Source organism: Schistocerca piceifrons, chromosome 2, assembly GCF_021461385.2.
Source record: "Schistocerca piceifrons isolate TAMUIC-IGC-003096 chromosome 2, iqSchPice1.1, whole genome shotgun sequence".
Taxonomy (NCBI): Eukaryota; Metazoa; Arthropoda; class Insecta; order Orthoptera; family Acrididae; genus Schistocerca; species Schistocerca piceifrons.
Window position 1 is genome coordinate 383,271,968 of NC_060139.1, and position 21,801 is coordinate 383,293,768.

General features: G+C 45.3%; 1 protein-coding gene across 4 annotated transcripts in view; it reads right to left on the reverse strand.

The window, feature by feature from the left end:
- The window catches only part of LOC124774935 (ATP-binding cassette sub-family C member 4-like), a 312,213-nt gene that overhangs the window by 15,301 nt on the left and 275,111 nt on the right, over positions 1-21,801 (reverse strand). For all 4 annotated transcript variants that reach the window (XM_047249622.1, XM_047249623.1, XM_047249626.1 and 1 more), the window contains 4 exons: positions 18,264-18,434; positions 10,167-10,294; positions 7,168-7,413; positions 2,804-2,973 (listed from right to left, as the gene is read on the reverse strand). In XM_047249622.1, the coding sequence (XP_047105578.1) occupies positions 2,804-2,973; positions 7,168-7,413; positions 10,167-10,294; positions 18,264-18,434 (715 nt within the window). The remainder of the gene's footprint in view (positions 1-2,803; positions 2,974-7,167; positions 7,414-10,166; positions 10,295-18,263; positions 18,435-21,801) is intronic.

The window sequence follows — 21,801 nt, forward strand, 5'->3', positions numbered from 1 at the left end:
TCCTGAACCCACCCATTCCATATTCTGCTAACAGTCGTTGGATCTTGACCAACGCGAGAAGCAATGTCGCGATACGATAAACCGCAATCGCGATAGGCTACAATCCGACCTTTATCAAAGTCAGAAACGGGATGGTACGCATTTCTCCTGCTTACACGAGGCATCACAACAACGTTTCACCTGGCAACGCCGATCAACTGCTGTTTGTGTATGAGAAATCGGTTGGAAACTTTCCTCATGTCAGCACGTTGTAGGTGTCGCCACCGGTGCTAACCTTGTGTGAATGCTCTGAAAAGCTAATCATTTGCATATCACAGCATCTTATTCCTGTCGGTTAAATTTCGCGTCTGTAGCACGTCATCTTCGTGGTGTAGCAATTTTAATGGCCAGTAGTGTATATAATGGCTGAAACTGGTAGTGGACTCGATAAAGATGTTACGGAAGCAGGGCGGGAAGAACATCTACATCTACATTTATACTCCACAAGCCACCCAACGGTGTGTGACGGACGGCACTTTACGTGCCACTGTCATTACCTCCCTTTCCTGTTCCAGTCGCGTATGGTTCACGGGAAGAACGACTGTCTGAAAGCCTCTGTGTGCGCTCTAATCTCTCTAATTTTACATTTGTGATCTCCTCGGGAAAGCAATATATTCATTCATCAAGAGTAGTGACTGGCGTATTGTGACGAGCCAGTTGCTCGGCCACCATTGACCATGAGGGCATGGAGAAACTAAGAATTATAGGATCTCTTCAATAAAATGAACTGTATAATTAGCACAGGATATACGACCTCATTCCGTTCCCCCACCTCCTCCCTTTCCTTGAAAGGATACGGATCCTGTACACCTCCCGTAAACTCGATCCTCCTCACCCGCTTGTCTCACCCATCCTCTCCCATCCCCGCCTGCTGCCGTGCCTGTATTCCCACATCACACCCAGTCTCCATCTCTCCACCCTCCTCACCCTCTCCCAAGGTGGCTTCCGCCAGCTCCCCCTCCCTGATGATGTCCTCCTCCCCTCCATCTACCCCTCCTATCAACTTTGATCCTCCCCCCCACTTCCTGTGTCTTTTCCTTTTCCTTTAGGCACCCTCCCTCCCTTCTCTCTCCTTTTCCCCCCATCACGCTTCCTGCACCCCTCTTCCCCCGGGCTTCCCCTCCCCCTTCCTCCCTTCCCCCTATCTCCCCTGCCCGTGGCATCTCTGCTCTCCTGCTCTCCCCTCTCCCTCTCCCACCCCCCCCCCCTCCTCCTCACTTGGCAGGTCCCCGGACACGTACACGCTCAGTGGACATTCGCGCGCCGGAGATCATCGCCATCAGTGTCTCGTGTGTGTGCCTTCGTTTTGTGTTTTGTGTTCTTTCGCTGTCACGCCACCACCACTGTTCACCTGTGCCATCGCAGTCGTCCGTGTCAACAGGTGTTAGTGTTTTCTCTCGTCCAGTGTGAACGGCTTCGTGTTTATTGTTTTTCGTGTCTACAGTTTTTGCCCGCCGTTTTTATTGTATTATCTGTACCACCTATATGTCATATTTATTGTGCCACTCGCGTCTGAAGAGCAGCGTAATATGCTGCTGACAGCCCGCCTTTGTATAAGGTGATTAAAATAACAATAAAGAAAAAAAATAGCACAGGATATAAATTGGGAGTAGACTAAAGAAAGATGGAAGTAACGACTAGTAACAGAAATCACAGTAGGTAAATTTAACATCATAATTGTAGACCACGTAGTAGACGAAATGATGGAATACAACTACTTTCGAAGTGAAATAATGCATGATGAATGGAGCAAAGAGCACATAACAGAAGAATAACACAGCCAAAGAGGGTATCCATCGTTTAAATAAATCTACTAGTATCAAACACATATCTTCATCTGCGAAAGCAATTTCTGAGAATGCACGCCTGCAGTAGAGTACTGAATAGAACAGAATCATGGATTGTGGGAAAACGAGAAACGAAGAGAAGCGAAGTACTTGAAAAGTGGCATTACAAAAGGCTCTTCAAAATTAAGTGGCCCGATAAGGAATGAAGAGGTTCTCGTTAGAATCGGCGACATGAGAGAGTGTGTAGAAAACACTAGAATAACGGACAGGCCGGCCGGTGTAGCCGTGCGGTTCTAGGCGCTTCAGTTTGGAACTGCGTGACCGCTACGGCGGTCGCAGGTTCGAATCTTGCCTCGGGCATGGATGTGTGTGATGTCCTTAGGTTAGTTAGGTTTAAGTAGTTCTAAGTTCTAGGGGACTGATGACCTCAGATGTTGAGTCCCATAGTGCTCAGAGCCAATAACGGACAGGATTATAAAACACGTGTTAAGACATAGAGAAAAACATCTACTATACCGAAATGAATCTTAATGGCAAGAAGTGTATGAGAATACAGGGGTCTAAACGCCACTGTGAGATGAATCGGTTAACACAGGAAGGAAGTCGTAGTGTGGCACATGGAACCAGTCAGAAGACTGGTAACGCTAAGAAAAAGGAAATTGTGGTCCCATAAGAAGTAACCTCAGCCCATCCATCTTGCTGGTCTTTCGCGTGCATCATCTCAGACAGGGCCTGCCATGGGCAGCAGTGTGTAACCATCATTACCAAAAACGCAGCTGTAGTCACTCTTTGATACCAGTAGAAGAGATGGATCTGACTGAGTTTAACCGCAGAAGAGAAACGAAGCCATTACAGATGAGAATCCACTATGGAGCCTAAAAGTTGTCATAATATTTGAGAACTGACTGGTTTAGTATTTTACAGTAAGGGAAATCTGTTGAGAGAGTTGTTGAGAGGTGGAGGTGCGGGATACTGACTTGTTGTCGACGTTGGCCGTCGCCTCGTCCAGCATGAGGATGCGGTTGTCGCGCAGGATGGCGCGCGCCAGGCACACCAGCTGGCGCTGGCCCACGCTGAAGTTGCTGCCCTGGTCCAGCACGCGCGTCTGCAGACCCAGGCTGTCGTGCAGCGACTCGCGAAGCTCCACCTGAAAAACAACACAGCCGCCGTCAGCTTGTCCTCATTCCTCCTTCACAAGTTTGAACCTAGCCTGAGTATACCGCCTATTTCTGTTTACTTACAACTGGTGAGTAATTCTGAACATCGAGGCAAACTGCCTGTGGAAATCTGAGAGCATGAGAGGTAAATAAGGTTCAGAACATTTACTAACGACTGCCTTCGTCGGAGAACGTGCAGCTCTGACCACGGGCGCCGATAATTCTACACTACTGGCGATTAAAATTGCTACACCAAGAAGAAATGCAGATGATAAATAGGTATTCATTGGACAAATATATTATACTAGAACTGACATGTGATTACATTTTCACGCAGTTTGGGTGCATAGAGCCTGAGAAATCAGTACCCAGAACAACCACCTCTGGCCGTAATAACGGCCTTGGTATGCCTGAGCATTGAGTCAAACAGAGCTTGGATGGCGTGTACAAGTACAGCTGCCCATGCAGCTTCAACACGATACCACAGTTCATCAAGAGTAGTACTGGCGTATTGTGACGAGCCAGTTACTCGGCCGCCATTGACCAGACATTTTCAATTGGTGAGAGATCTGGAGAATGTGCTGGCCATGGCAGCAGTCGAACACTTTCTGTATCCAGAAAGGCCCGTAAGGGAGCTGCAACATGCGGTCGTGCATTTTCCTGCCGAAATGTGGGGTTTCGCAAGGATCGAATGAAGGGTAGAGCCACGGGTCGTAACACATCTGAAATGTAACGTCCACTGTTCAAAGTGCCGTCGATGCAAACAAGAGGTGACCGAGACGTGTAATCAATGGCATCCCATACCATCACGCTGGGTGATACGCTAGTATGCCGATGACGAATACACGCTTCCAATGTGCATTCACAGCGATGTCGCCAGACCATCATGATGCTGCAAATAGAACCTGGGTTCATCCGAAAAAATGACGTTTTTGCCATTCGTGCACCCAGGTTCGTCGTTGAGTATGCCATCGCAGGCGCTCCTGTCTGTGATGCAGCGTCAAGGGTAACCGCAGGCATGGTCTCCGAGTTCATAGTCCATGCTGTTGCAAACGTGGTCGAACTGTTCGTGCAGATGGTTGTTGTCTTGCAAACGTCTCCATCTGTTGACTCAGGGATCGAGACGTGGCTGCACGATCCGTTACAGCCATGCGGATAAGATGCTTGTCATTTCGACTGCTAGTGATACGAGACCGTTGAGATCCAGCACGGCGTTCCGTATTACCGTACTGAACCCACCGATTCCATATTCTGCTAACAGTCATTGGATCTCGACCAACGCGAGCAGCAATGTCGCGATACGATAAACCGCAATCGCGATAGGGTACAATCCGACCTTTATCAAAGTCGGAAACGCGATGGTACGCATTTCTCCTCCTTACACGAAGCATCACAACAACGTTTCACCAGGCAACGCCGGTCATTTGCTGTTTGTGTATGAGAAATCCGTTGGAAACTTTCCTCATGTCAGCACGTTGTAGGTGTCGCCACCGGCGCCAACCTTGTGTGAGTGCTCTGAAAAGCTAATCATTTGCATATCACAGTGTCTTCTTCCTGTCGGTTAAATTTCACGTTTGTAGCCCGTCATCTCCGTGGTGTAGCAATTTTAATGGCCAGTAGTGTAACTAGGGAGCTTATACGCGAGACTCTTTCGTCTTGCACGGAGACGCACGTTGCTATACCTCCAACTACACTGACGTGACAAAGGTCGAGCCGGCCGCTGTGGCCGAGCGGTTCTAGGCTCTTCAGTCCGGAACCGCGCTGCTGCTACGGTTGCAGGTTAGAATCCTGCCTCGGACATGGGTGTGTGTGATGTCCTTAGGTTAGTTAGGTTTAAGTATTTCTAAGTCTAGGGGACTGGTGACCTGAGATGTTAAGTCCCATAGTGCTTAGAGTCATTTGAAACATTTTGACGAAGGTCATGGGCTACCTCCTTATAACGAGTGAGATCTCCTTTTGCCCGGCTTTGTGCAGCAGCTCGACGTAGCGTGGATTCGACAAGTCGTTGGAATCCCCTGCCGAAATATTTTGACCCGTGCTGCCTGTACAGCCGTCCATAACCACGTTAAGTGCCGGTGCACGAACTGACCTCTCGATTATATCCCACAAACGTTCGATAGTATTCATGTCGGGCTATGTTGGTGGCCAAATAATTCCATACAATTGTGCAGAATGATCTTAAAACTAATAGGGAAGAACTTTGGCTCATTGACATGTTTGGGAATTTGAAGCCCATAAGTGGCTGAAAATGGTCTCCAAGTAGCCGAACATTACGATTTCAAGTCAGTGATCGGTTCAGTTCGACCAGAGGACCCGGTCTATTCGATTTAAACACAGCCCACACCATTATGGAGCCACCACCAGCTTGCCCAGTGCCTTGTTGACTACTTGGGTCCATGGCTTTGTGGAGTCTGCGCCACGGTCGAACCCTACCATCAGCTCTTACGAACTGAAGTCGGATCTCATCTGACCAGGCCACAGTTTACCAGCCGTCTACGGTGCAACCGATATGGTCACGAGCCCAGGAGAGACGCTGCAGGAAATGTCGCGCTGTTAGCAAAGGCACTCGCGTTGGTTGTCTGCTGTTGTGGCCCATCAACAACAAATTTCGCCACACTGTCCTAACAGATACGTTCGTCGTAAGCCCCACATTGATTTCTGCGGTTATTTCACACAGTACTGCTTGCTGTTAGCACTGACAACTCTACGCAAACGCCGCCGCTCTCGATCTTCAAGTGAAGGTCGTCGGCCACTGCGTTGTCTGTGGTGAGAAGTAATGCCTGAAATAAAGTATTCTCTTTTAGGAACTGAATTGTAACAGTAAACCAGACCGTAAGGCAAAATCGCCTGCCTTGTAGCGTTGCCACTGGAATAGGATGAGCATATCCATGGGCCTGCTAATCACGGCACAAAGCGTCGATCGTCTTCAGACCTTCCTGCATTTTGCAAAAGTTTTCCAGCGTTGGTAGTTCTGTGTGTACAACAGCTTCATAGATCTTGCAACGTCACAGACTAACTCATTTATATATACAGTGAGTAGTAATGGTCCAATAACATCGCCTTTGGGTCATCTGACATATCCGAAGATTCTTCACTGTTAAGAAGGATCCAGTTGTTCTATTTACTAGGAACTCTTAAATCCTATCACAAAGCTAGTCTGATACTCCGTAAGCTTCTCCATGCGTATTTTCTTCACAAGGTGACAGTGCGGAACTGTATCGAACGCTCTCAGACGCTGTGACATGAGGAACATCCGAAGCAAACTCGGCCTATAGTCGCGTCGACTACAGGTCGTTCTGCTCACCCACCGTACAGTCTTTCGCAGCTGTACGGTATCGTAGCAAACCTCTCTTGACTGCTGCACACTAGAAAAAAAAACTAGCAGGTAAAATAAAATGGGCAAAATTTATCCGTGACAAAATCTGTCACAAATGGAATAGTGATTTGCTATCTTCATTGATGACAGTAGATTGTGCTTGTATTCAAGTAACGCTCATGTATGTACACCGCAAATCTAGCGACAATTGTCATTCACAGGTCATTCATCCATTATCCTGGATTTCAGCACCTGAACGAAATGTCTGGGAGACGTTCATCTGAAACTCTTGTTCGCATTTCTTATTTTGTAAGTACTGAGAAACGTGTGCCCGCTACATCTGTCACATTGATAATCTCATGCTGCTATCATTCATTCGACAAGAAAGCGACTCCCAGTTTACGCAGAATAATCTGACACCACATCGCTTGTTGCAGCGACATGTGCTCTTCGCGGTGTGTAGCACCTGTCCTGTATAGTCTGGGTAAAAGAGTCCAACAGTACGCTCAAGTGGGAGAAGTAACTGGTACGGACTCTGCAGTCACCCACAGCCTTTCCGCAAGAAACTTGGGAAATTTTACTACAGAGTGCTATTTGCCACTTGCATTCTCATCTGCCTGCGGGAATGCAAGTCTGGATAACCGCCATTGATGATAAAATGGGAAATGGTAAGGCAGTTAGGACACCTTCAGTTAGAAATATCTGCCTTGGTTTTGATGTTATATAATTCTATCTCCCTTTTCAATCTTCAGTTAAATAGAACATTACTTGCAGCTTTTGTAGTATTTCTTCGGATAGTGTACAAACAGATGGTAAAAAACATACCGTTGTTTAGAGAGCAAACTAAGAGTACATGAGCATGTGTCACCTCGTCAAGAGTCCTCCAGAGGACTTCATCAGAAAATTCGTCGAAGGGGTCCAGGTTGAAGCGCAGCGTGCCGGCGAACAGCACGGGGTCCTGCGGGATGATGGAGAGGCGAGCTCGCAGGTCCCGCAGGCCGACCTTGGCTGTGTCCAGGCCGTCGATCATCAGCTCGCCCTCCACGAACGCCAGCCTGAAGAGCGCCGAGATCAGCGACGACTTGCCGGCCCCCGTGCGTCCCACCACGCCCACCTGCAAGGCGACACCCCTTATAATACGTTTAGTTTGCTTAGCACCGAGTGCTCTGTCTAATTAGTGATAAATAAATATGGAGTTCAGTACAAAAACTCGCTTTTCATTGCTTCATGCGCATTTCGAAACACGTTCGTCCATTTTTAGAGGCTGATTTCACTTAAAACTTATCTTTCGCCATTGATGTCTACCTTTGCTGAAAAAATTACTGCTTCGTGTTTGTGAGTGTTACTAAACACAACCGCCGGCCGCTGTGACCGAGTGGTTCCAGGCGTTTCAGTCAGGATCCGCGCTGCTGCTACGGTCACAGATTCGAATCCTGCCTCGGGCATGGATGTGTGCGATGCCCTTAGGTTAGTTAGGTTTAAGTAGTAAAGTCTAGGGGACTGATGACCTCAGATGTTAGGTCCCACAGTGCTTGGAGCCATCTGAACCATTTGAACTAACACAACACTCAACCTGTTACATGTGCACATTTGATCTTGGCCCATAAAACTAAAATTAAACTCTGTCAGAACAGGCCTCGGAAGACCCAACGCTAACGACCGGCCGCCGTGTCATCCTCAGACGATAGGCGTCATTGGATGTGGATACGGAGGAGCAAATGGTCAGTACACCCCTCTCCCGGCCATTGTTAGTTTTCGTGACCAGAGCCACTACTTCTCACTCAAGTAGCTACTCAATTTCCTCACAGTGGCTGAGTGCATCCCGCTTGCCAAGAGCGCTCGCCAGACTCGGACGGTGACCCACCCAAGTGCTAGCCGAGCCCGACAGCGATTAACTTCAGTGATCTGACGGGAAACTGTGTTACCACTGTGACAAGGTCGTTGGCCTTATGTTGGCCGGTAGTAAACTTAAAAAGGGATATTTACTGTGTGCATCAAACTTGACCGTATACCACCTGTGCGTGTATGACAGGTCAAGTGTTTGTTAACCATGTGTATCTGCCTTTAAACGGTGAAACATCCTGACAGATTCATACTGTGTGCTGCAGCGACACTCAAATCTAGATCAGTGCCTGTTTAGAATAATGCTCTTGTAACGTATCAGTTCCGGGCCATAGCCGTCAGTGCTCGTCGCTCTTGTGAGGACTGCCGTTATTCTCCAGCCTGCAGATAAATAGCGGGGTTTCCTTAATCCGGCTGAAGCTAGGTGGCTAGGGCTGCTCTAGAGATTTTTAAGAGCGCGTGTTTCACACACGGTGGATAGCGTTTCCTAATATCTTTAAGAAACAAACTCCAAAAACCGTTGGCAGGCAGCAACGAGCGTTAACAGGAAGAGGCCAGTCGATGTGTCTGCTTGGTGGAGCCTAAGTGATCAAGAGGCCTGTATGTTAAAATATTTTGTTGGAGCATTTGGGAGAGGGCAAAGGCGAATGGTCAATCTGCAGCTCTGGTGGCCGAGTTTTATGCCCTCTGGGGTGGAGCTGTTGTGGAGGTTTGCTTCGGAAGTCTGTAGTCAGGGATCAGCGAAGTTGCTCTCTCTGTATCGAGAGTACAGGAAGTTTCCGGAAGTCCGATCCAGTACGCGTGGGTGGGAACAGTTTCGCTCAGTTTTCAGTTTCCAAGGTGGGTGTTGCTGTTTAGCGGACTGTTTAGGAAGGGGCTGCCTAACAGAGCGCGGCACAACTAGATATCTGAAGGTGTTGTCTAGCGAATGAAGTGGAGTTGTCGGGGGATTATTAGAAGTTAACACATTGTGTTCTGGTCCAACTGAAATTTAAATTGTGGACTCCTTGTTTATGTCCTTACCGGCTTTGACTTTAGACTGTGTTGTTTATAGAGCAGATGATAGAAACAGATTCGTGATACTGTAGTGACTGACAGTGATGCTCGGCAGCGCCCGAATTTTGGATATTCTTGAAACTAGTCAGATAGGCATAGGGGATTGATTAGGGATATAATAGACGTGAACGCAATAGCCCTGTCTCGTGTGTCAAAGCAAGACTGGTGGGTCCTTATTTAGCTGGATAGTATATATGCAGCATTGAAAAGCAGTTATTCAGATCCGCCTGCAAACATTCAGAGGAAGTTTATGGAGCACTACGAGGCGTGACTCGCCTCGCGCACAACGAGCTTTTCGAGTCTGGCGGTGGCTGCGACAGAGACTTCACCAGATGCTTATGGCACCTCCAAGACGAAGCACGAGAGGAAACGTTTCGCTCTTACCATCCGAACTAACCTGTCACAGCTAAGAGAATAACGGAAAACTTCATTTTTGCTGTAATCCTCTCCATCTATTCAAATTGCGCAGAGCTTCTTCTGGAGGTCTGTGAAGCACGAAACGTAAGACAGATTTTGCGGAACAATTCTAATATAGCTTTGAAGCGGGCCTGGAGTGTGCCTGGATACTTCAGCCGATAAGAGAATACCAAAGGTATAGATTGCAATTCCATTTTGGTGCTTAGTTTTAATCTATCTTAAAGCTTCATTGGTGTGCACTTTCCGCTTAAAAGTGGAAGTTTCAGTTTGTGCATCAGTGATAACGAAATGCTTCCCCAGTAAAGACGCACGAAAATCGAACAGAAAGATTTGGTTGTAAGAGTAACTGCACCTAGCACTTGAAGAAAAACCCACATGATTTGAAATACATTGTATAGCAATGAAAATGGTTTTTGTGACTGAAGATGCTATCAATTCGTCACTGAAAGATTAGAAACTGGAACAGCTTTAAAAAGTTCTGGTATTGATAAAGTGAAACTATTTATACACATCTTCTTCTGTTACCGTTGGTCAAACTGATTACTGACTCACCTTCTCCCTGGGTTTAATTCTCAGATTCAAGTCTACAATGACATAGTCAGACTGAGGCCCGTATTTCATGTAGACGTGTCGGAAATCTATTTCTCCTTCTGATGGCCACTCTTTAGGTGTTTTCTTGTCTGAAATCAAAAAACGTGTAACTATATTAGTAACATGAAATAATAATAAGTTCTCACAGTATCATTCTCTGTATGTTGAAATGCGTCATCTCTTATTTCCTCCTCTTAGAGACTTCAAATTGTTTTAAAATCTTATATGGACGAAAACAAAGTCTTTCATGACGGCACTGATGTATAGAATATTCTTGAACTTCTTGCTGTGTAAATTCAGAATAGAGCCTCAAGTTTTCGACGATTATCTCCATCGTCTTTGTCAACAGCAACTGACTGTCTAAACTGAAAAATTCCTGGCAGATTAAAACTGTGTGCCGGGCCGAGACTCGAACTCCCGAGTTCGAGTCTCGGCCCGGCACACAGTTTTAATCTGCCAGGAAGTTTCATAACAGCGCACACTCCGCTGCAGAGTGAAAATCTCATTCTGGACTGTCTAAACTGCTGCTGTGGTGGCCTTTTGTACCACATAAACGGCATCCGACTGGTCAATAATTACGTCATGCTGTTGCAGATGGTGTCAACGTCTCCTCCCCGCTCCCGTAGTGTGGTCGACACTTTCTACAAATGCCCCCGCCTCTTCTCTGTATCGAAACAACGCTAAGATTATTACCTGCTGTAACGGTTGAAGTTCATCAGACACATTCTTATTTTTACAACCTCTTTAATTACTGAATCTCAGTACTTAGGAGCAAGGAGCAAAACTTTTGTTTCGTAAACAATATTTTGTATTTTTGTAGTAAGGCTGTGCTCAGCAACTGCAGATTTCTCCTGTTCTCGACTTTTAATATGCCGTTGATGTTTTGCACAGCAGTCAGAAACGCTACCGATGGACTGACCAATGTAATTGCTTCCGCACTCGCAAGGGATGTTATAACTCCCTGGGATTCTGAGGCCAAGACTGTCCTTAACAGGGTGTAGAATCTCCTTTATCTTCTTCGGAGGTAGGAAAAAAGGTCTTATACCTCGTCTTACCAGGACTCTGCATATTGTGCTGGCCGTAGCACCGTAGAAAGGAAGGAATTCAATGGGCAGCTCATGACGTGAATATTCAACATATTCACGTTTCCTCTTCTTAGAGAATGCCGACTTCGTACCACGTGAACCATAACCGTTCTTTCGGAACATGTACGTCTGATGATTAATTTCGGAATCTAGGTCGTCCTTGTCAGAAAGGCTTTTGCTGGCCACACGACGTAGAAGCCCTCTGGCACCCGTCTTGAACACATGAACAGCACATACAGTTCACTGTCGAGATAGAGAAAGAAGGAAAGTTGAAATTTTTAGAGGTTTTGGTACAATTTAGGTCGGATGGGCGTCTCGGCTACTCGATGTACCGCAAGCAGAAACTTACTGATTTATATCTTAGCGCCCAAAGTTTTCAACATCCAAGAGAGCCGTTTTAAATAAGTCGCTACATAGAGCAAAAGCTATCTCTGACGAGGACGATCTGCTTTCCGAAATTTCCTCTGAAGTACGTGTTCCCAAAGAAAGGCTATACTCGACGTGATATGAAGTCAGCGTTCTCCAAGAAGAGGAAACGTGAAAATGTTGAACATTCCCATGATGAGCCACTGATTGCATTCCTTCCTTTCTACAGCACTATATCCAGAAAAATAGGCAAAGTTCTTTTAAGACCCGGTATGAAATCTATTTTAGGGCCTCCCAAGGAAAAAGACCCGGTATGAAATCTATTTTCCGGCCTCCTAAGGAAAAAAGGAGATGCTACGACCTGTTAAGGGCAGTCTCAGTTTCAGAATCTCTGGGATTTACAATAGCCATTGTGAGTCCAGCCATACATACCATTTCTGACCGCTGTGCGGAACATCAGCGGCATAGTAAAAATCTAGAAGTGGAGAAATCTTAAACTGCTGAGCATTGTCTTATGGACAAACACGAAATACTGTTTGACGAAACTAAAATTTTGTCTCATGCTTCCACGTACTGGGATTTTGTAATTAAAGGGGCTGTGGGTATAAGAATGTGAAAGAAGTACTTCAACCGCAGCAGATATATTCTTAGTAGTGTATGGAAGCGAGCTCTCGATGCAGTGAAGAAGCAGAGACATTTGTCGCGATGCTGACGCTACTATAATCCCATCAAACACCTTATCTTCTTCAGAACCCTGACTGTCATCTGTGCTACTGTCGAGAAACAACCTAATGATCCCATACCCTATAATTTTCTGACCCACATCAACCCTACTTTTCCACCTATATTATTGCTGCTGGCCTCAGATCCGTAGAAATCCCCTGCAGAACTCCAGCTGTGGCATTAAGTTCCAGACTCCCCCCAAGGTTACACTGTACCCACCCCACACCACACCATCTCCTACAGACTACTTCATCCCCATGCACCCTATCCCAATCTCCATATTAAATTTGTCCATAACTACTCCTGTGCTAACTAGAATGAATATCCGGAATCCATAGATACCCAGATTGGAAGCCACTCCATCGTCTTCCAGCTCCGGACAGAATCCCCCATGCCATATCCTTGTTCCAGCAGACCTTGTTGGTCACTATATCCACCCACATCCTACCAAGGTCATCGATCTTCATCGTCCCACTCTCTCCCCACAAGCCCTGCTCCTTCCCTGAGAATCCTGTTACTTATACTGCACCTTGCTAAGCACTTGTGACCAGGATACACTCACACGCCACCAGAAAATACAGAGGCACATCAGAAATTTACTCAACGCTAAAAAACGCCTAGACAGGCGCCAGACATGAACCAGACTCAATGCTACATTTCCCATTAATCCTTCTAAGTACTAGAATGCATTCCACCGACTCACTGACAACTATTCCTTCCCTCACTACCCACACCTGCTCAACAACCATCCTTTACCTGACGACCGGAACAAAGCTGAACTTTGCATCCTATTTCCGACATCTTCTCAATCCCTGATGACCTTCGCTTTGGTTACTCCCTCTTCCCTACCACCTGTGAACATGTAAATACCGTTGTCCCAGCTCTGACTCCCAGCTTCCAGTACTTGGACAACGCACCACAAATAGAATCAAAAATCCAATCACAGCACATAAAATAAAACAAGTATTTCACAGAAAATGCAACACATTCACTGGTCACAACCGCACCACCTATCAGCACCTTAAAGAATACCCCTCTCTTTTCTATCTATTTTGAAACCCTTTGTACCACTATCCTCTCCACAGGTTACTATAATCAGCTGCAGAAAACCTCCAAAATCCCACTTTTCTTTAAAAGCAAACAAACCCCCTATTGATACCCTCCTGCTACTGCCCCATTTGCCTCATTCAGTATTCAGAAACGTCTTCAAATCCATCCTATACCGTTGTATCCACAACAACACCTCCTTCCCTTTAATCAGTGTGGCTTCCATACTACCTTCTTCTCTGACAACCAGCTGCTGCACCTCATCCATCTCTTATCCAATCAGCTCAACACCCATAAATCCACAATCTTCGTATTCCTGAACCTGGAGAAAGCTACAAACATGTATAGCATTTCAGTCTTCTCTTCAGATTCCAGACCTATGCAGTTCCAATTAATTATGTTCGCCTTTTGCATGCTCCCTCTCTAATTGCCCATTCTTTGTCACCATTAACAACATCAATTACCGTATCTCCTACCCCCACCGCAGGTATTCCCAAGCCTCTGTCCTCTCTTATCTTCTCCACATCCTTTACATTGCTCATGTGTCCAAACCATCTCCACCAGCCCATCGCTTTCAGTATGCTGTGACAACACTTTCCTCGCCCTTTATCCTACACTCCAGAAATCTCAACAGTCTCACCAAACACAGCTCAATCAGTTCCCATCCTGGAGTAACAAATGGCTGCTGAAGATCAATCCTTTCATCTCCATGGCTTCTACCTCACCATTTATGATCATCCTATCCATTTAACTAACACATTAAAATATCTTGGACTAATCATAAACCAGCAAATAACGTGGAAGCCGCATCTACTAACCATCCAACAGAAAGCCCAATATAGACTGAAACTGCTAAAGCTACGAACTGTACAAACCTGGGAATTGCCTCCTTCCACTGTCCTCCACACCTACAAAATCTTGACCTGACCCATCCTTTGCTATGCTAATGTCGCATGGATATCACCGCCCAGCTGCACGTTTGCCAACACATCCCATCAATCCTACACCTACACACCCTCCACATATTCTCCAAAGGAACTTCAACCATTTCCATCTCCCAAATCATGAACTCCATCCTGACTTTTACTCCTCCTACCAACTTTAAAACCATCTCATCCATTCCACCTTGTCAGTGCTCCCTCTCCCTCCCTTCCCCACATTTTCCCTACCCCCTTTTACCCTTCCATTCTTCTTTCCCTAGCCCCTTTTCCTTATCAGATTTTAGCCTCACTAATAACCCTCTACTCCAATCCCTCTTGTATCCCAACAGCCACACCTACCTCACTGATACAACTGCACCAGTCCTCCATCCATATACCAACTGCATTCTACTCTTCTCATTGGCCAACCTTTCCCTTTCAACAACAGACTACCTACCCCAGAACTGGTCCTTGCAGCTTCAATGCCAGTGAAGAGCTTCTTTTTAACATCAGCATTCTGTGTCAAGGTTTTTTTAAAAATGCTTTTAAATATAACCTTCCTGTGTTTCTGATTTTTACCTGTATTACCACTGTTTTTAAGTAAGCGTGAAGGAAGTCATGTCTCAAAAAGTTCCATCTGTTCATTATTCTTTCATCTTATTTAGATTTTCTTGCCAACTGGCTGAAGAGTGGGTTGGATGCACCATCAACAGCTCACCTTCTGCCCATATGGGATAAGAGGGGATAAAATAACAATAAAGGAGTGGGGATCAGTTTAGACAATCAATTTCTCATGACAAAGATGAAGGAGGTAATCATTGAAAGATCGAGGTTTTACGATGAATTGACACGGCAAGAAGTTCGAGAATGTTTTATATATCTTCTTGGGATGTTCTTAGGAGTATGACAGCGGGATTGGATTATATTAGCGAAATACTGTCAGTTCCGCTAGGTACTCGGCGTATGACCACTTTATTACATGTCAGTTATAAGCAAAGCATTGCCTCGTTGTTTGCCCCAAATCACTGACAATCTTAAGATCATTCTCAAGATGAGCTGGGTGGTTGAACGTGTAACAGAAAATGTAAGAAACTTTATTTAGAGCGATAAATTTAGTACCTAGTCTATCTGTTGCAGATGATTAAGGAAAGCAAAAATTGATTATATATATGTATCTTAATATTTCGAAACCAGAACCAGACATTCAGGCAAAGAGGGTACACTTGAGCCGCAACCTGTATGTGGGACTTTCCAAAAATCCAGACAGGTAGGGTTTAACTGAAGTGTTTGCTTCGCTCTGACAAGGTTGTCCTGTTTAATATCTGGTGAACAGCAAGAGGGATCCCATCAAGGCGTAAATACTTGGGGACGCTTGAGGAAATCACAGGCATTCCCGTTACAAACAAGCAGGTTTGTTGTTGGGTTGTTGCTGCGTTTACAGCTCAAAAATGCAGACAAACACTTGGAAGCAATTTGGTAGGGACTCAACAGCCAGCAGTGAGACGTGCCACAAAGAGGAACACCTGAGAGTGACTCGGGAGTTCCCCAGTTACATGCCTCATGTATCCGAAATTTTCACACAGTGCAAATACAGGGAGGTGTGGTAGTGTAGTGTTGATTGTTTGTTTGTTTGGACGGCAAATTGATGCCAGCAGTCGCAATGACAGTATGACGAAAAATCCATTGCCTTGAGGACAGAGTGATGACAACTAACAAAACTGCTGAGCAGGAGGAGACAGATGATCAGTCAGTGACAGTGATGAGTCAACAGTCCGCCAGAGAGGAACTAGACAGGAACAGACAGACAGTGAGTATGCCTTCCCGCGGCATGTCATCGTATTGCAGACTCAGCTTCCAGACTTTGAATCAGATCACCACATTGATTTCAGTTGACCAGCCGCTTTGTGACATAACCACTTCCCATTTCATGCCAAACGGAGCTTCCTTTCCATTTGATGTTCAGATTTTTAAACATCCGTCTGCGCTTCCTTGTCTGACTTCGGTTTTCGAATATTTAAGTTGACACAGCCTCTGTGAGGTAATTAGCATAGACAGCAGATGCCAAGCACTGGGACAATACATTTTGGGGCCCTCTGAAGGGGTTAAGTCAACCTGTGTGGAAGAAGGTATGAGTTCAGATGGCCAGGGTATCTCCTCAAATCCGCAGAACATGGAAAATGTTAGGTGCAGGATGTCAACCAGCAGCCACATACATGACGAGGTATGATTGACACGTCGAGCTGCCCTCGAATATGGCTTGTGTGCCTGCATGTAAAACTGATTCTGTCAAATAGCGAGCTCACATGGTTCACCTCCCCTAGCTGCACAATAGCTGAGTTATATCTACACCCAATCAAGTAAATCCTCAGATTATATTTGCATTGTTGATCTAATTATAAACATCAGTGTTTCCATGTATTAATCTAAGAACCAATTTGTTTTCACTGGCATCTCATTTCCATGAACCGGTTTTTGGATTTACTGCGCTTTGGTGCCCAGCCTGGTATAACACGATTTTCACTTCGTGAAAGCAATTTAAATTTACAGAATTTTGGCACCCGGTGTAGGACCATTTGCATATCATTCCCCGTATCAGTTTTGAATTCATTACATTTTGACAGCCAACATGGGATCAGCTTGTCTATTGTTTGCAAATTAATTTACCTTTATTACGATAAATATTTTTCTTTATTGTTTTAATTACAGCACAGCACACATCGAAAACTGTAGCTTGTAATGTACTGGTTTCCATGAACCATTAAAAAATCACAAAACTTAATAAAAAACATAAAGCAATTGGTAGTACTGGTTCACAAACTAGGATATACAAATTGGGACGATGCAATCTACTTGTGTCACATATACCTAACATACAAGTCTTGTATCTGGAATTAGGAGAGCAATTGCTGCTGTGAGTGTGGATGTGCTACCTGGAGTACAACCAAACAAGATTCGAACAGACTGATGATATTTGACAGACTGATGATATCTTAAAGGAAGTCCTTCGGAAGATTTTTGGACCATTTTACGATAATGAGAGTGAAACATGGACGATTCTTCATAATACAGAGTTGTATGATATTTACAAAGAGCCGAACATCGTGGCTGTAATGAAGACACGAGGACTCCAGTGGGCGGGGCATGTTGCTTGAATGCAGGACAACCGATGGCCGAAAACTGTACTCAAGTCAACTGGCAGAAGGCCCGTAGCAAGAAAAAGAACGCGGTGGAGTGGCTGCGTATCTAAACACCTTCAGAGAGTGGGACTGCTGGAAGGTTGGCAGAAAGGAGCTGAAGACAGGCTGAAGTGGAGACAACCTCTCAAAGCAGCGCGTGGTCAACTGGGCCTCATCGCGTAAAGTAAGTAAGTAATTGCTGCTGTGAGAATAAGAGAACACATCTGTGTCAGCCGATACTTCAGGTGAGCTGCGTTGGAGGGCTGTTGGTACATTCTAGGCGTGTCAATCTCTGACAGACGATTTCTAACAAGGTGTTTGCTATTTGACAGCTTAGCCAAGGACAGCGAAAGTTTACGAAGTTATTGATGTTTACATTTGCTATAAGTAGACGTGCCCAGTTTCTAACAGGCGAGCAATCACTACAGCAATCTGGAATGATATAATCTATTACTGTGCACAGAATGTCAAACGAGGTAGTATGTGCTCAAGTCATGATGTGTGTCTTACTCATAGCTCGTCCCAATAGGGACGCTTGCAATGGGCGCTTCGACAAGAATTGCCTCCAGATTTAAGCAGAACAGTTCTCTTCAGATGTGGGTTCCAGATCAGTTTGCAAAGTAATAATGAACGTGTTTTGATCTGATACTCCGAAAATATCCTCGACCGACCTCCGCAACTTCGTCGATAGAATTCGGATTCACTCTGCAGTACAGTAATACATAAAATAGTAAAACACACCTGGAGGCGCCTCAAGCAGCGGTTCTTCTTCCAAGCCAAGGTATTCCATGACACGCTCCACAGACATCATCTGGTTGGCCACTTCTGCGGACTGCCGTATACCATATTGGAGCATGCCAGTAAGGTTCATGGCTTGCGTTATCGCGAGTCCCATCTGTCCACCAAAGAGATCTGCAAGTGTTTCATATCATTTTATTATACTGATTACTTACTCCTAATAGAAAATAACGAAGTTAAAATTTCTGCCAGTAGGAATAACTTTTAATCTTGTATTAATGGAAGCAATGCACATGAGAAGCAGACTGTAAGTCAAGTTATTTGGATGAGAGATCCTAAGGGATAGAGGACATATTCAGTTGCTGAACTAGAAACTTTCTCTTTCATCGCAATCATTAGATCATTTTCTTGGCTAAATTTTCGCTTTGTACTTCTATGGTGACTGGTGAGAGTGAGTGATAATGACAAATGTGCGAATAGTATAGTGATGTATTTTTGTTTCTGATGAGAACGGAGAAGAATTCTCTTTTCGAGCAGCATCAGATGGACCATCAAACTTAAAGTCCCCATCCCGCAAATAAGTAACTAACAGCAGTTTGCATGTACAGCTTCATGAACTACTGGAGACATGTTTGTTACTGACTTTGACTTTGGCGCCAAGCTTTGTAATCGACAACTTAACGCCTCCACATCTTCTCATTTTGGCCACCAAAGCGCTGGTAATGAAAATTCTTCACGTCCATTGTCCTAGTGCCGGTTTCTGACGTCTTCGCAGTGAAGGCAGACGGAGGAATTTATGTGCAGTAGCACGTTTCTAGAATTGCAATGCAATTGAAACTACGTGGTAGATTAAAACCGTGTGCTGGACCGAGACTCGCAATCGAGACGTTTGCCTTTCGCGGGCAAGTGCTCTACCGACTGAGTTACCCAAGCACGGCTCATGACCCGCCCTCACAGCTTTACTTCCGCCAATACATCGTCTCCTACCTTCCAAACTTCAAGAAGCTCTCTTAAAAAATTTGCGGGACTAGCACTCCTGGAAGAAACGATATTGTGGATACATGGCTTAGCCACAGCCTGGGGGATGTTTCCTGAACGAAATTTTCACTCTGCAGCGGAGTGTGCGCTGATATGAAACTTCCTGGCAAATTAAAACTGCGTTTCCAGACCGAGCCTCGAAGTCACGACCTTTGCCTTTCGCGGGCAAGTGCTCTACCAATTGTCTTATCCAAGGAAAGCTTTACTTTCGCCAGTGCCTCGTCTCCTATCTTCTAAGCTTCACAGAAGCTCTCCTGCAGGAGGTTGGGATGAATTGCTGTTATCAGCGAGTTAATTAACCAGAAGAGAACAAAGTGACTGCCGCGTACGAAATACGGAATAGGGAATATCACTCAAAGAATTGTTATCGCAGACGCACGTCTGTGTAAATGAGCATCTGTAAACGTTGTGTTCTAAAGTTGGCATTTTTTTTTAAGTGAAGCTAAATCCAAAAATGAAATCTGACCACCTTTTTGTTCATTTTGAACTATATGCTCGAAGTAATACGACTCAGAACGTTCCTTTTGTCTATAAGGCAATATAAACAGGGTATTGAGGTACTGAAATCATTTCCCATACAGAAAATCACGAAAACTGCACTGATTTCGTTCTCCTTCAGCATAATGTCAGTTTTCACCCTAGAATATTGCTCAACTGTTGTGGGAAGTGTACCAAATAAGACAGAGGATACTAAATGTAGATAAAGAGGGGCAATACAAATGGTCATAGGTTTGCTTGACGCATGGAATAGCATCACGGAGACGCAGAAAAAACGGAACTGGCAAACGCTTCGAGGTAGACGCTACTTATTCCTCGAAACAATAGTTAGAAAGTTTCAAAAAACAGCTTTAAGTGATGAACCTAGGAATACGCTACAGACACCTTTGTATTGCTCCCTAAGGAATCGCGAAGACAATATTAGACTAATTACAGTGCATCACAGGCGCTTAAGCAATCATTCCTCCCTGCTCCACACACGAGTCGAACAGAAGAAGATTTCGAGTAATTACTGGTACAATGGTAAATACCCTCAGCCATGCACTCCACAGTGGTTATCAGAGCGTGGATGTAGGTGTAGAAAGAAGAGATGCCAAAAGTTTGAATTTACGTGGTAATGAGCTACCTGAGCAAGTTATTCATTTATTTATGTAAGAAGTGAGAGCTGTAGCGATAGATGGAGCAGACGTTAGGAGCAGCAGACATGCTTAAGCAAAAACTACCTTCAACAAGAAGAAAATCTTAAGCCACGTGCTTTGAAATCAGGGAAAAGTTTTTCAAAGCCTATGTTAGAGTGTTGCATGCTATGGCTGTGAAACTCTGCGGACTGAGGAGTGACGGAAGTAAATTCTTTCGAGATGTGTTACAGTCGCATGCTAGAGTAAGGAGGATTGACATGGCTACAAACGAAGATTGTCTGTTATCCAAAGAAGAGTGTAACTTCCTGACCATCTAGTGAAGCATAAAGGGCTTCTGAACACAGCAACAGAGAGATATGTCAGTGGAATGAGATCTAAAGGAAGAACGCGACTAAGGTACTCGTAGATGCACCTAATTATGAAAGCAAGGCAGTATAAGTACTGTAATGGGGAGAACCCCCCCCCCCTTACATGCCTGCCCTTACTCTACTTCATTCCCCTCACCCGCCCTCTCTGTCTCTCTCTCTCTCTCTCTCTCTCTCTCTCCCTCCCTCGCTCTCACTCACTCTCTCTCACCCACCCACCCACCCACCCACACACACACACACACACACACACACACACACACACACTCTGCATTACACTATTACCACAGTCTCTCTCCTCGCACTTGAGTAGAAAAATGAAATAACATAGAAATCTTTTAAAAAACTGTCTATTTTATGTTAAATACTTCAGTGAAGCCAAATACATGGTCCAGTCAATGTGACTACCCCCTATGTTCGATGTCAATGAGCCGCAACCATCCACACAGATGGCAGGTGGCAGCACTGACAATAGAAAGGAGGACGTGGGAAAAGAGCAGTCTTGTCGTAATGATTGACTTTTGGGTCAAGGGTGGAAGCATTTCAGAAATGGCTAAGACTGTAAGCCGCTCGTGAGCTGCCATGATCAGCCAAAAGGGGTGCCGAGGTAACTATGGTGCTCCATTACCGTAGATGATGGGGATGAACGATGGCTGCAGAGATGTGTACGGGCGAATAGACGTGCAACCGTTAAGCAACTGATTGTCCAGATGAACCAATGGGTTACCAGCAGTGCCTCCTCAACGACAGTTCAGCGAATGTTACTGCTAATGGGCCTCCACAGCTGGCGCCTGGTTCGTGCACTCATGCTGTTTATCAGCGACGAAGGCTGGAATTTCCAAGCTAATACCAATTTTGGACGTCCTGCGAGTGGCGGCAGGTGGTCTTCCCAGATGAATCGCGTTTTAGACCGTTGGCATGTACGGCGTCTAACATCTGAAAGCAAACTTCCTGCAACAATCATTGGAAATGTGCATACCAGAGGACGGAGCGTCATGTTTT